The 14,078-nt window shown below is 46.1% G+C and overlaps 1 protein-coding gene across 29 annotated transcripts in view; it reads right to left on the bottom strand.

The window, feature by feature from the left end:
* Positions 1 to 14,078, bottom strand: part of LOC149435880 (PC-esterase domain-containing protein 1A-like) — a 120,564-nt gene that overhangs the window by 34,438 nt on the left and 72,048 nt on the right. For 6 of the 29 annotated variants that reach the window (XR_016308357.1, XM_089662304.1, XM_089662303.1 and 3 more), the window contains 6 exons: positions 6,837 to 6,905; positions 6,676 to 6,702; positions 4,378 to 4,446; positions 4,219 to 4,269; positions 2,526 to 2,624; positions 2,365 to 2,415 (listed from right to left, as the gene is read on the bottom strand). Coding sequence is in view for 28 of the 29 variants with exons in the window: in XM_089662304.1 (XP_089518430.1) it covers positions 2,365 to 2,415; positions 2,526 to 2,624; positions 4,219 to 4,269; positions 4,378 to 4,446; positions 6,676 to 6,702; positions 6,837 to 6,905 (366 nt within the window). In the remaining variant the exon portion in view is untranslated. The remainder of the gene's footprint in view (positions 1 to 2,364; positions 2,416 to 2,525; positions 2,625 to 4,218; positions 4,270 to 4,377; positions 4,447 to 6,675; positions 6,703 to 6,836; positions 6,906 to 14,078) is intronic. The other 23 variants (XM_089662309.1, XM_089662310.1, XM_089662308.1 and 20 more) reach the window with 23 other exon arrangements.

Genomic DNA, 14,078 nt, shown 5'->3' with positions numbered 1-14,078 from the left:
CTACAGCAATGTCTATACACAGAGCATGCTCAAAGGCCTACCACCAGAACAAAAATCCTGTCTAAATATCTTCACCCGATATTGTCAAATTTGGCTCTGTGGCAGTGACTACATTGCTGGTTTAAAAGGGTCATGATGTCATAAGAGACTCATGCAAAGTTAAAGACGTTGGCTTCAAATGATACCACCTCCCCTCCAATAGTCCACCCCTGTCTAATCAGATTATACATACCATGGTTTTCCAAAGGTCTTGAGTTTGATCCAGAAGACGTTGGCTTGAAATGATACCACCACCTTTCTAATAGGCCACCCCATCTAATCAAATTATACATACCTGGTTTTCCAAAGGTATTCCGTGGGCTCCAGACGATGTTGGCTTTAAATGATACCACCTCCCTTCCAATAGTCCACCCCGTCTAATCAAATTATACATGCCTTGGTTTTCCAAAGGTCTTGTGGCTGCTCCAGAAGACATTGGTTTGAAATGATACCACCTCCTTTCTAATAGGCCACCCCGTCTAATCAAATCATACATAACTTTTATTCCCCCAAAGGTCTTCTGGCTTCTCCAACATAGGTTCTTCCTCTCCTCCTCAGGTGGTGACAGCGGCTGGTCCTTAGTGAAGCACAGCATAGCGCTAATGTAATGGCATACATGCCGGACCAATCTATGGATGGTCAGGTGCCATACTGCAATCCCCAGTGCGGGAGTCCATGACAGCTTAGGCCCAAAAAATAAATAAATAAATAGAGGGATTGCTGGCCATAAAATGAAAACGTGCCCATTTGTTGACCAAGGTGTATACCTTGAAGTGTAATTTCACCTTTTCAGAAAAACTGAAAAAAGGTGAACACCCTACACCCTCCTGGTCCCCGCAGTACTTACCACCATGGGTGATGAGCTGTCTCAGCCCATGCAGTCCCTGTAGCGGCTCCCCCTTCTTTCTGCAGGACTTCCAGGATAGATCAGAGCGACCGTGAACCCTAGTAAGTTCTATAGCAGTTGTCTCCAAACTGCGCTCTTTGCTTGCCTATATCTGGCCACTGAAACCAACAATGGGACACTGTGCCTTCCAATGACACCAACTATTTCTCCCACTAACACCAAATATTGAGCATGGTTTACTCCCACTGGGCACAGCCGGTCCCCCGAAAGTCTGAAGGACAGATAACTGGTTAAAGAGACCCTTGTTCTATATGAATGGTGATGATTATATGTATGGAGTAGATATAAGGTACACCACAGTGTTCAGAGTGGAGTATGGTAACAGATACAATTATATACAACACACAAAATGCAGCAGTCTGCAGAGTGTTGGGACATGTCCAGTGCAAGGTACGCAGTGGAGCAGTCAAGGGCAAGTCCCTAACAGCAAAGTATATAACGTAGGGTAGTTCAGAGCATGCCATGTACAGCACAGTGTACAGAGTGGAGTAGTCAAGAGCATGCCACTAACAGCAAAGCATAGTATATAAATTATAATGGTTCGAAGCATGCCACATACAGCTAAGTATACAGAGTAGTTTGGAGCATGCCATATACAGCACAGTGTACAGAGTAGAGCAGTCAAGAGCATGCCGCTAACAGCAAAGTAAAGGAGGTAGAGTAGTTCAGAGCATATCATGTACAGCAAAATGTACAGAGTGGAGCAATCAAGAGAATGTCACTAACAGCAAAGCACAGTATATAAAGTAAAGTAGTTTGGAGCATGCCATGTATAGCACAGTGTACAGAGTTGAGCAGTTTGTAGCATGCCATGTACAGCAAACTATATAGAGTAGTTTGGAGCATGCCATGTACAGCACAGTGTACAGAGTGGAGCAGTCAAGAGCATGCCACTAACAGCAAAGTAAAGGAGGTAGAGTAGTTCAGTTCAGAGCATGCCATGTACAGCATAATGTACAGAGTGGAGCAATCAAGAGAATGCCACTAACAGCAAAGCACAGTATATAAAGTAAAGTAGTTTGGAGCATGCCATGTATAGCACAATGTACTGAGTGGAGCAGTTTGGAGCATGCCATGTATAGCACAATGTACAGAGTGGAGCAGTTTGGAGCATGCCATGTATAGCACAATGTACAGAGTGGAGCAGTTTGGAGCATGCCATGTACAGCAAACTATATAGAGTAGTTTGGAGCATGCCATGTACAGCACAGTGTACAGAGTGGAGCAGTTAAGAGCATGCCACTAACAGCAAAGTATATGAAGCAGAGTAGTTTGGAGTATGTCGTGCACAGCACAATGTGGAGGGATGGTTTAGAGAATGTAACATACAGCACAGCCAGAAGGACACACATTTTCCTATCTTTAGCATTAACATGGAGCGCACTGTGTGCACCTCTTAATATAGAGGGTGTACCTACCTGACATGTTCACTTCCTGAGCTTCTACTTTAATACAACGAAAGGACATTCCTTGTCAAAAAAAAAATACCAGACATCCAACACTGACAAGACCACAAAGAGACATCCACCCAAGTATCATCAAACACTCTACACACTGATAACAAAAAGGAGATCCTTACCAAAGTGGTGATGACCATTTTCCTGGTCGTTATATTGTGGGTGGGGAGGAGGGACATTCCACAAGGGGACTAGAGGAAGACCAATTTCATTGGGATGACCTGAGATGAGAATTTGAAACAAGTTGCTGGTTATGACAAGATATCAAGATATATAGACCATTCCCACCGAAGGCCATTTGGTTCTTGGTTGAAGAAACATTGGATGTTATTGCAGACTAAAAGGATGACATCAGCTTTATACTAGACTAGATTCTGAAGACATGGAGGTCTATTCAGGTCTCCTTGAGGAAGGTTATTTAGAAAAAAATTAGGACAGACAAGGTGTCCTGGCACTTCAGCAGTCAACAAAAGACGAAGAGGGTTATGTAATTATCTTTGTGGGAAGAAAAAAAAAAAGAAAACAAACCCACATGGTTTACAAACAAGGCGAGGACAGGAGAAGGACCTCTTTGGGTGGGATGACCTGAGAGGGGAAGAAAGTGGTGGGTTATGCCAGTATTTTATTCCCACTGGAGGTCATTTTATTTTTGGCCGGAGTAATGTTGTCATCTTCTCAATTAGTCATTCTCACTCAACTAGATGCTGAAGATGTAATCTATTCAGGTCTCCTTGAGGAAGGTTATATATGAACAATGACAGAACAGACATGGTGTCCTGAAACTAAAGCAGTCAACAAAAGACGAAACGGGTTATGTAATTACCTTTGTGGGAAGAAAAAAAAAAAACAAACCTACATGAACACCCTACACCCTCCTGGTCCCCGCAGTACTTACCACCATGGGTGATGAGCTGTCTCAGCCCATGCAGCCACTGTAGCGGCTCACCCTTCTTTCTGTAGGGCCTCTGGGACGGATCAGAGCGACCATGAACCCTAGTAAGTTCTATAGCAGTTGTCTCCAAACTGCGGCTCTTTGCCCGCCTATATCTGGCCAATGAAACCAACAATGGGGCACCATCCCTTCCAATGACACCAACTATTTCTCCCCCGAATACCAAAGATTGGGCATTGTTTACTCCCACTGGGCACAGCCGGTCCCCCGAAAGTCTGAAGGACAGATAACTGGTTAAAGAGACCCTTGTTCTATATGAATGGTGATGATTATATGTATGGAGTAGATATAAGGTACACCACAGTGTTCAGAGTGGAGTATGGTAACAGATACAATTATATACAACACACAAAATGCAGCAGTCTGCAGGGTGTTGGGACATGTCCAGTGCAAGGTATAGAGTGGAGCAGTCAAGAGCAAGTCCCTAACAGCAAAGTATATAATGTAGGGTACTTCAGAGCATGCCATGTACAGCACAGTGTACAGAGTAGAGCAGTCAAGAGCATGCCACTAACAGCAAAGTAAAGGAGGTAGAGTAGTTCAGAGCATGCCATGTACAGCATAATGTACAGAGTGGAGCAATCAAGAGAATGCCACTAACAGCAAAGCACAGTATATAAAGTAAAGTAGTTTGGAGCATGCCATGTACAGCACAGTGTACAGAGTGGAGCAGTTTGGAGCATGCCACTAACAGCAAAGTATATGAAGCAGAGTAGTTTGGAGTATGTCATGCACAGCACAATGTGGAGGGATGGTTTAGAGAATGTAACATACAGCAGAGCCAGAAGGACACACATTTTCCTAGCTTTAGCATTAACATGGAGCGCACTGTGTGCACCTCTTAATATAGAGGGTGTACCTACCTGTCATGTTCACTTCCTGAGCTTCTACTTTAATACAACGAAAGGACATCCCTTGTCAAAAAAAATACCAGACATCCAACACTGACAAGACCACAAAAAGACATCCACCCAAGTATCATCAAACACTCTACACACTGATAACAAAAAGGGGATCCTTACCAAAGTGGTGATGACCATTTTCCTGGTCGTTATATAGTGGGTGGGGAGGAGGGACATTCCACAAGGGGACTAGAGGAAGAGGAGGACAAATTTCATTAGGATGACCTGAGATGAGAATTTGAAACAAGTTGCTGGTTATGACAAGATATCAAGATATATAGACCATTCCCACCGAAGGCCATTTGGTTCTTGGTTGAAGAAACATTGGATGTTATTGCAGACTAAAAGGATGACCTCATCTTTATACTAGACTAGATTCTGAAGACATGGAGGTCTATTCAGGTCTCCTTGAGGAAGGTTATTTAGAAAAAAATTAGGACAGACAAGGTGTCCTGGCACTTCAGCAGTCAATAAAAGACGAAGAGGGTTATGTAATTATCTCTGTGGGAAGAAAAAAAGAAAGAAAACAAACCCACATGGTTTACAAACAAGGCGAGGACAGGAGAAGGACCTCTTTGGGTGGGATGACCTGAGAGGGGAAGAAGGTGGTGGGTTATGCCAGTATTTTATTCCCACTGGAGGTCATTTTATTTTTGGCCGGAGTAATGTTGTCATCTTCTCAATTAGTCATTCTCACTCAACTAGACTAGATGCTGAAGATGTAATCTATTCAGGTCTCCTTGAGGAAGGTTATATATGAACAATGACAGAACAGACATGGTGTCCTGAAACTAAAGCAGTCAACAAAAGACGAAGCGGGTTATGTAATTACCTTTGTGGGAAGAAAAAAAAAAAACAAACCTACATGAACACCCTACACCCTCCTGGTCCCCGCAGTACTTACCACCATGGGTGATGAGCTGTCTCAGCCCATGCAGCCACTGTAGCGGCTCCCCCTTCTTTCTGTAGGGCCTCTGGGACGGATCAGAGCGACCATGAACCCTAGTAAGTTCTATAGCAGTTGTCTCCAAACTGCGGCTCTTTGCCCGCCTATATCTGGCCAATGAAACCAACAATGGGGCACCATCCCTTCCAATGACACCAACTATTTCTCCCCCGAATACCAAAGATTGGGCATTGTTTACTCCCACTGGGCACAGCCGGTCCCCCGAAAGTCTGAAGGACAGATAACTGGTTAAAGAGACCCTTGTTCTATATGAATGGTGATGATTATATGTATGGAGTAGATAAAAGGTACACCACAGTGTTCAGAGTGGAGTATGGTAACAGATACAATTATATACAACACACAAAATGCAGCAGTCTGCAGGGTGTTGGGACATGTCCAGTGCAAGGTATAGAGTGGAGCAGTCAAGAGCAAGTCCCTAACAGCAAAGTATATAATGTAGGGTACTTCAGAGCATGCCATGTACAGCACAGTGTACAGAGTGAAGTAGTCAAGAGCATGCCACTAACAGCAAAGCATAGTATATAAATAATAGTTCAAAGCATGCCACATACAGAAAGGTATATAAAGTAGTTTGGGGCATGCAATATACAGCACAGTGTACAGAGTAGAGCAGTCAAGAGCATGCCACTAACAGCAAAGTAAAGGAGGTAGAGTAGTTCAGAGCATGCCATGTACAGCAAAATGTACAGAGTGGAGCAATCAAGAGAATGTCACTAACAGCAAAGCACAGTATATAAAGTAGAGTAGTTTGGAGCATGCCATGTACAGCACAGTGTACAGAGTGGAGCAGTTTGGAGCATGCCATGTACAGCACAGTGTACAGAGTGGAGCAGTCAAGTGCATGCCATGTACAGCACAGTGTACAGAGTGGAGCAGTCAAGTGCATGCCATGTACAGCACAGTGTACAGAGTGGAGCAGTCAAGTGCATGCCATGTACAGCACAGTGTACAGAGTGGAGCAGTTTGGAGCATGCCATGTACAGCACAGTGTACAGAGTGGAGCAGTTTGGAGCATGCCATGTACAGCACAGTGTACAGAGTGGAGCAGTCAAGTGCATGCCATGTACAGCACAGTGTACAGAGTGGAGCAGTCAAGAGCATGCCACGTACAGTAAACTATATAGAGTAGTTCAGAGCAAGCCATGTACAGCACAGTGTACAGAGTGGAGCAGTTAAGAGCATGCCAGTAACAGCAAAGTATAGGAAGTAGAGTAGTTTGGAGCATGCCATGTACAGCACAGTGTACAGAGTGGAGCAGTTAAGAGCATGCCGCTAACAGCAAAGTATATGAAGCAGAGTAGTTTGGAGTATGTCATGCACAGCACAATGTGGAGGGATGGTTTAGAGAATGTAACATACAGCACAGCCAGAAAGACACACATTTTCCTATCTTTAGCATAAACACGGAGCGCACTGTGTGCACCTCTTAATATAGAAAGTGTACCTACCTGTCATGTTCATTTCCTGGGCTTCTACTTTAATACAATGAAAGAACATTCATTGTTGTCAAAAAAATACCAGACATCCAACACGGACAAGACCACAAAGAGACATCCACCCAAGTATCATCAAACACTCTACACACGGATAACAAAAAGGAGATCCTTACCAAAGTGGTGATGACCATTTTCCTGGTCGTTATATAGTGGGTGGGGAGGAGGGAGATTCCACAAGGGGACTAGAGGAAGAGGAGGACAAATTTCATTAGGATGACCTGAGATGAGAATTTGAAACAAGTGGCTGGTTATGACAAGATATCAAGATATATAGACCATTCCCACCGGAGGCCATTTGGTTCTTGGTTGAAGAAACATTGGATGTTATTGCAGACTAAAAGGATGACATCATCTTTATACTAGACTAGATTCTGAAGACATGGAGGTCTATTCAGGTCTCCGTGAGGAAGGTTACTTAGAAGAAAATAGGACAGACAAGGTGTCCTGGCACTTCAGCAGTCAACAAAAGACAGAGAGGGTTATGTAATTATCTTTGTGGAAAGAAAAAAAAATGACCTCCCACTGGAGGTCATTTTATTTTTGGATGGAGTAACGTTGTCATCTTCTCAACTAGTCATTCTCACTCAACTAGACTAGATGCTGAAGATGTAATCTATTCAGGTCTCCTTAAGGAAGGTTCTATACGAACAATGACAGAACAGACATGGTGTCCTGAAACTACAGGAAGTGACCCAAAGATGGTGGTTTCATAAAAGCTGCGGATCCAGGGTCTGAAAATACATGGTTAATAATCCTAATTTATAAAATATTATTCGTATACGCACTGTAAAATCCTTTGCTTGCAGTCCATTGATGGACACAAGAAGTTTTAAACCTTCAGCTTCTAGATTGGGCACCTGTAAACAAAAAAAACTGTAGGCCAGCTCAGGGTGTAACCCCTTCCTACTACTAGCATGCTTCAGTTGTGTAGGAGAGGAGCATTGAGAGGAGCATTATCAAATATGGAAGGGTGGGTCCCGTGTCCCTCAAAGGAGAAAAGAATTTTACAGTTGATACAAAAATCCCATCTTCTAGTACACTGAGGGACACAGTAGTCGTAAATCTTCAGGGTTTACAAAAGCATGTATTGAGGGTTGGGCACCACAGAAAACAACTGCTTAAAGGCCCAATAACTACTGGAAACTGCTTGCAACTCAAAGGGCCACCCTAAGGACACCCTAAGAAGGTATTTAAGAGGCAGAAGTGTTGCCTGCCTGGTAGATATTAAAGAACATGTAAACAGAACACCAGGGTTGGACTGGGGGGACCATATTGGAGACACAGGAGTCTCAGAAACCAAAATAGAAAGAGCAGATACCTGGCCCTTGATGGCACCAAGAGCCAAACGTTAGCAAAAACTCAACTGCAGAAAAGAGGGACACTGAAACTGGAGGCCAGGAGGTCTAGTAACCTCCACCTGCAACAGATTCTGGAACCCCTCTGGGTGCACAGACCACTCCCCCAAGTACAGACATTGCCTTCTGAGGAAATAGGTTTCCAATTCGTCTACAACACAAGTGTAAACAGCTGACCGGGCTGGAACCAGAAGTTCCACCCAGGACAGGATCCTGTCAACCGCTCTTGCCACAGTGAGACTTCTTGTTCCTCAATTGATGTACGCCACCAAAACATTGTGCGCGTAGGTTAGTCCAATGATAAAGGGACAGCAAGAAAGCTTGAAGTTAAGTTTCTGATGAGGAGGTGATTCCAACAACCAAGACCCCTGGCACCGACAAGGCGGCCAAGACCACCCCTTCCCGCTCCACCAGTCTGGAAAGCACCCACACAGAACCCAGCGTCAAAGGTCACTTTCAGGCTCACCCCACAATGTCCAGGCGGGTCAGATGTGGCACTGTCCAAAAACTAGGCTTAAGATGACCAATTCAGAAACCTGCAAGTTGGTGAGGAAAACACCAGCAGCGTGTAGATAATCTTGACTGTAGTAAAAATAAATAAATAAAAAAAAGGTAATGGCCTATAGTTTGTTTGCCAGTGTCTAATCTTGTTGGAGTATAATAGAAGATTTAGGAATTTGTGTGTCCTTCAATAAACAAGAAAGAAACTGTCTCTTCACATTTTTAATCGCACCCATTGGAACATGAAATACAAGCTTTTGTCTACACCAATTTATCTACATATTATTATACAGTATTTATAAAGCGCCGATAGTTCGCTCAGCGCTGTACATTACAAAGGGGGACAGAACATGTGACAGAACAATACCAATACAATGCAAAACATGAGGGGATTGAGGGCCCTGCTCCTTGGAGCTTACAATATAGGAGGGAGGAGATGGTGGCACAGGAGGAGATAGCTGTGGGGGATGGAGTGGTAGGAAGAGTGGAGGAGGTCGGCAAGTTAGCAGGGGGTGGGGTAGGCTTCCCTGAAGAGATGGGTTTTCAGGGTGCACCTAAAGGAGACGAGAGTAGGTGATAATCTGATGGGTTGGGGCAGGGAGTTCCAGAGGATGGGTGACACCCTGGAGAAGTCCTGGAGGCGGGCATGGGAGGAGGAGACCAGGGAACTAGAGAGAAGGAGGTCTTGTGAGGAGCGGAGTGTGCGTGTTGGGCGCTACTTGGATATTAGGTCACTGATGTCGTTCGGGGCAGTATGGTGGACAGCTTTGTACGTCACTGTTAGGATTTTGAATTTGATCCATTGCGCAATCGGAAGCCAGTGGAGGGATTGGCAGAGGGGGGTGTAGGACACTGAATGGAGGCCAGTGGAGGGATTGGCAGAGGGGGGTGGCGGAAACGGAGCGGTTGGAAAGGTGGATGAGTCTGGCAGCCGTATTCAGGATGGACTGAAGCGGGGATAGCCAGCGGCGAGGCAGGCCAGTGAGGAGGGAGTTGCAGTAGTTGAGTCGTGATATGATGAGGGAGTGGATGAGCTGTTTAGTGGTTTCTGGGGTTAGGAATGTGCGGATTTTGGCGATGTTGCGGAGGTGGAGTCTGCACGAGTTTGTTAAAGATTGGACTTGGGGCTGGAAGGATAGGTTGGAGTCCAGAATGACACCAAGTACTCTGGCCTGTGGGGCGGGTTTGATGGTGGCATTGTTGGATGTGATGGAGAAGTCAATGGGGGGTGGTGTCCAGGCTGGGGGGAAGACAAGAAACTCGGTTTTGGAGAGGTTCAGTTTAAGGAAGTGGAGCGACATCCAGTCTGATATGTCGCTCAGTAGGTGTGTGATTCGGGCGGAGACTGAAGGGGTGAGGTGGGGGGTTGAGAGATAGATTTGTGTGTCGTCGGCATAGTGGTGGTAGTTGAAGCCGTGAGAGTGTATGAGTTGACCAAGGGAGGAGGTGTACATGGAGAAGAGAAGGGGCCCCAAGGACAGAGCCTTGAGGGACCCCAACAGAGAGGGGGAGTGAGGGGGAGGTGGTAGCATTATAGGTAATGCTGAAGGAGCGTTGTGACAGGTAGGATGAGAGCCAGGAGAGAGCGGAATCTCTGAGGCCGAGGGAGTGTAGTTTTTTGAGGAGGAGGGGGTGGTCAACTGTGTCGAAGGCCGCAGAGAGGTCATAAAGAAATTCTCATGATATCTAAAACATGTCTGAGGGAACAAAGATCTTCACCAGTATACCACATCACAACCAACAGAAAATGATCAAATCTGGAGAGATACTCATTTTTTTATTCTCATAGAGCAAGGGTCTCCAAACTACAGCCCGCAAGTCCTATCCGGCCACCTACAAGATTTTATCTTGCCCTCAGTGGCGTATCCTCAATGTACAGAGATTAAGTAAGGTCAGCAGAGGCTTCTACCATCTGGGTCTTAAAAAACAATGATGTGCTTACCCCAGCAAGGGTACACGTTACCCAAGGGGGGGGGGGGTGTGATTTCTCCACTGGAGGACCTGCCGTAGGGGGGGGGCACGCCAAAACAGAGAGCCTGATGTAAGGGTGATTCATTCATTTATAAAAAACGATTTTCTTTATGGCTCAGAAATATTTGTAGAATATAAAATGTGGCCCTCGTCCTGAAAAGTTTGGAGACCCCATAAAAATTCAGATACGTCAAACCTCCAACAATCCACGCTGGGTTCCCAGTACCCTACAGACTGGGCAACTTCCAACACACTCACGGGAACCTAAAAAGACATTATATATATATACACACACACACACACAGTGCTAAAAAAATAAATAAAAAAAAAATGAAAGGAAGACTCTGAAAACCCATCAGATCTCAATGGGGACAAATCTCCTGCTGGATCTCTATACTGACATGGACGGGGGATGGGTGAGGAATGTAAGGACGCCCCATCATTTGATGGAAATGATCGACCTACAGAGGACTGAATTCAAATACACCCCGAAAATCAAAGTGAAAAAATGATGCAGCAGGCAAGTCCATTGTGCTGAAATGTCATTGCAGCAACTCAGAATGGTCCTCAGTAGTCTGTGTGGCCCCCACGTGCTTGTATGCATGTCTGACAACGTCGGGGGAAGCTCCTAATGAGACCACGGATGGTGTTCTGGGGGATTTCCTCCCAGATCTGGACCAGGGAATCACTGAGCTCCTGGACAGTCTGAGGTACAACCTGGCGATGTTGGATGGACCGAAACATGACATCCCTGAGGTGTTCTATTGGATTTAGGTCAGGCCAGCATGGGGGCCATTCAATGGTATCAATTCCTTCATCCTCCAGGAACTGCCTGCATACTCTACCCACATGAGGCCGGGCATTGTCGTGTACCAGGAGGAACGCAGGACCCACTGCGCCAGGAGGAACCCAGGACCCACTGCGCCAGGAGGAACCCAGGACCCACTGCGCCAGGAGGAACCCAGGACCCACTGCGCCAGGAGGAACCCAGGACCCACTGCGCCAGGAGGAACCCAGGACCCACTGCACCAGCGTAGGGTCTGACAATGGGTCCAAGGATTTCATCCCGATACCTAATGGCAGTCAGGGTGCCATTGTCTAGCCTGCAGAGGTCTGTGTGTCCCTCCATGGATATCCCTCCTCAGACCATCACTGACCCACCACCAAAACGGTCATGTTGAACCATGTTACAGGCAGCAGAACGTTCTCCACGGCTTCTCCAGACCCTTTCACGTCTGTCACATGTTCTCAGGGGGAACCTGCTCTCATCTGTGAAAAGCACAGGGTGCCAGTGGTGGACCTGCCAATTCTGGGGTTCAATGGCAAATGCAAATTGAGCTCTATGGTGCCGAGCAGTGAGCACAGTGCCCACTAGAGGACGTCTGGCCCTCAGGCCACCCCCTGAAGTCTGTTTCTGATTGTTTGGTCAGAGACATTCACAGCAGTGGCCTGCTGGAGGTCATTTTGTAGGGCTCTGGCAGTGCTCACCCTGTTCCTCCTTGCACAAAGGAGCAGATACCGGTCCTGCTGATGGGTTAAGGACCCCTTATGGCCCTGTCCAGCTCTCCTGGAGTAACTGCCTGGAATCACCTCCATGCTCTTGAGACTGTGCTGGGAGACACAGCCAACCTTCTGGCAATGGCACATATTGATGTGCCATCCTGAAGGAGTTGGACTGCCTGTGCAACCTCTGTAGGGTCCAGGTATGGCCTCTTGCTACCAGTAGTGACACTGACCCTAGCCAAATGCAAAAGTAGTGAAAAAAAGTCAGAAAAGATGAGTAGGGAAACAAATGTCAGTGGCCTCCACCTGTAAATCTATTCCTGTTTTGGGAGTCGTCTCATTCTTGCCCACCTAGTGCACCCTGTTAATTTCATGAACACCAAAGCAGCTGAAACTGATGAAAATCCCCCTCTGCTACTTATCTGATCGGATCAATATCCCAGGAGTTTCGTTGACCTGATGTTAGAAAGTCTTCCTTTCATTTTTTTGAGCACACACACCTTTCCCACGCACCCATCTACAGTTAGGCCTTCTCCAGCTAAAATACAGTGAGGAAATTATTTGATCCCCTGCAGATTTTGTAACTTTGCCCACTTACAAAGAAATGAAGGGTCTATAATTTTTTATCATAGCTGTATTTTAAAAGGAGAGAGACAGAATATCAACCAGAAATTCACAAAACACACACGGTACAAATGTTATAAACAGAGTTGCAGTTCAGGGAGTAAAATAAGTATTTGATCCCCAAACAAAACCTGACTACTTGGTGAGCACAGAGGTGAGACGTTCCTTGTAGTTGGTGGAGGAACCCTTGTTGGCGAGCACAGAGAGGAGAGGTTTCTTGTAGTTGGTGAAGGAACCCTTTTTTGGCGAGCACAGAGGTGAGACGTTCCTTGTAGTTGGTGGAGGAACCCTTTTTTGGCGAGCACAGAGGTGAGACGTTCCTTGTAGTTGGTGGAGGAACCCTTGTTGGCGAGCACAGAGAGGAGACGTTTCTTGTAGTTGGTGGAGGAACCCTTGTTGGCGAGCACAGAGGTGAGACGTTTCTTGTAGTTGGTGGAGGAACCCTTGTTGGCGAGCACAGAGAGGAGACGCTTCTTGTAGATGGTTCCCAGGTTTGCAGACATCTCAGGAGGGATTTTGGTCCACTCTTCTTTACAGATCTTCTCTAAATCCTTAAGCTTTCCCGGCTGTTTTGTAACTCGAATTTTCTGTAGGATTATAGTCTGGAGACTGGCTAGGCCACTCCAGGACCTTAATGTGTTTCTTCTTGAGCCGTTTCTTTGTTGCCTTGGCCGTGTGTTTTGGGTCATTGTCATGCTGGTAGACCCATCCACGACCCATCTTCTGTGTTCTCGTTGAGGGAAGAAGGTTCTCACCCAAGACTTCACAATACATGGCCCCTCAATGAGGCAAAGTCGATCTGTACCTTTAGCACAGAAACGACCCCAAAGCATAATGTTTCCACCTCCATGCTTGACTGTAGGGATGGCGTTCTTAGTGTCATAGTCAGCATTTTTCTTCCTCCAAACACGGCGAGTTAATGCCAAAGAGCTCAATATTGGTCTCTTGTGACCACAGCACTTTCTTCCAATCCTTCTCTGAATCATTTAGATGCTCATTGGCAAACTTCAGGGGGGGGGGGGGGGGGGGACCTGTACATGTGCCCTTCCAGGAGGGGGACCTTGCGGGTGCAGAAGGATTTCAATCCATGGTGGCGTATTGTGTTACCAATGGATTGTTTGGTGACTGTGGACAAAACTGCCTGGAGATCATTGACAAGCTCCTCCCGTGTAGTTCTGGCCTGATCCCTCACTTTCCTCATGATCATCCTTACCCCATGCGGTGAAGTCTTGCATGGAGCTCCAGACCGAGGGAGATTGATGGTTATTTTGTATTTTTCCATTTGCCAATAATCGCTCCAACAGTTCTCTCCTTCTCACCAAGCTTCTTGCTGATGGTCTTGTAGCCCATTCCAGCCTTGTGCAGGTCTACAATCTTGGCCCTGACGTCCATTGACAGCTC

This window comes from Staurois parvus, unplaced genomic scaffold, assembly GCF_062004578.1.
Source record: "Staurois parvus isolate SC_StPar_1 unplaced genomic scaffold, SC_StPar_1.0 ptg001455l, whole genome shotgun sequence".
NCBI lineage: Eukaryota > Metazoa > Chordata > Amphibia > Anura > Ranidae > Staurois > Staurois parvus.
Note: the sequence above shows the minus strand (reverse complement) of the source record. Positions and strands in the feature narration are given on the sequence as shown.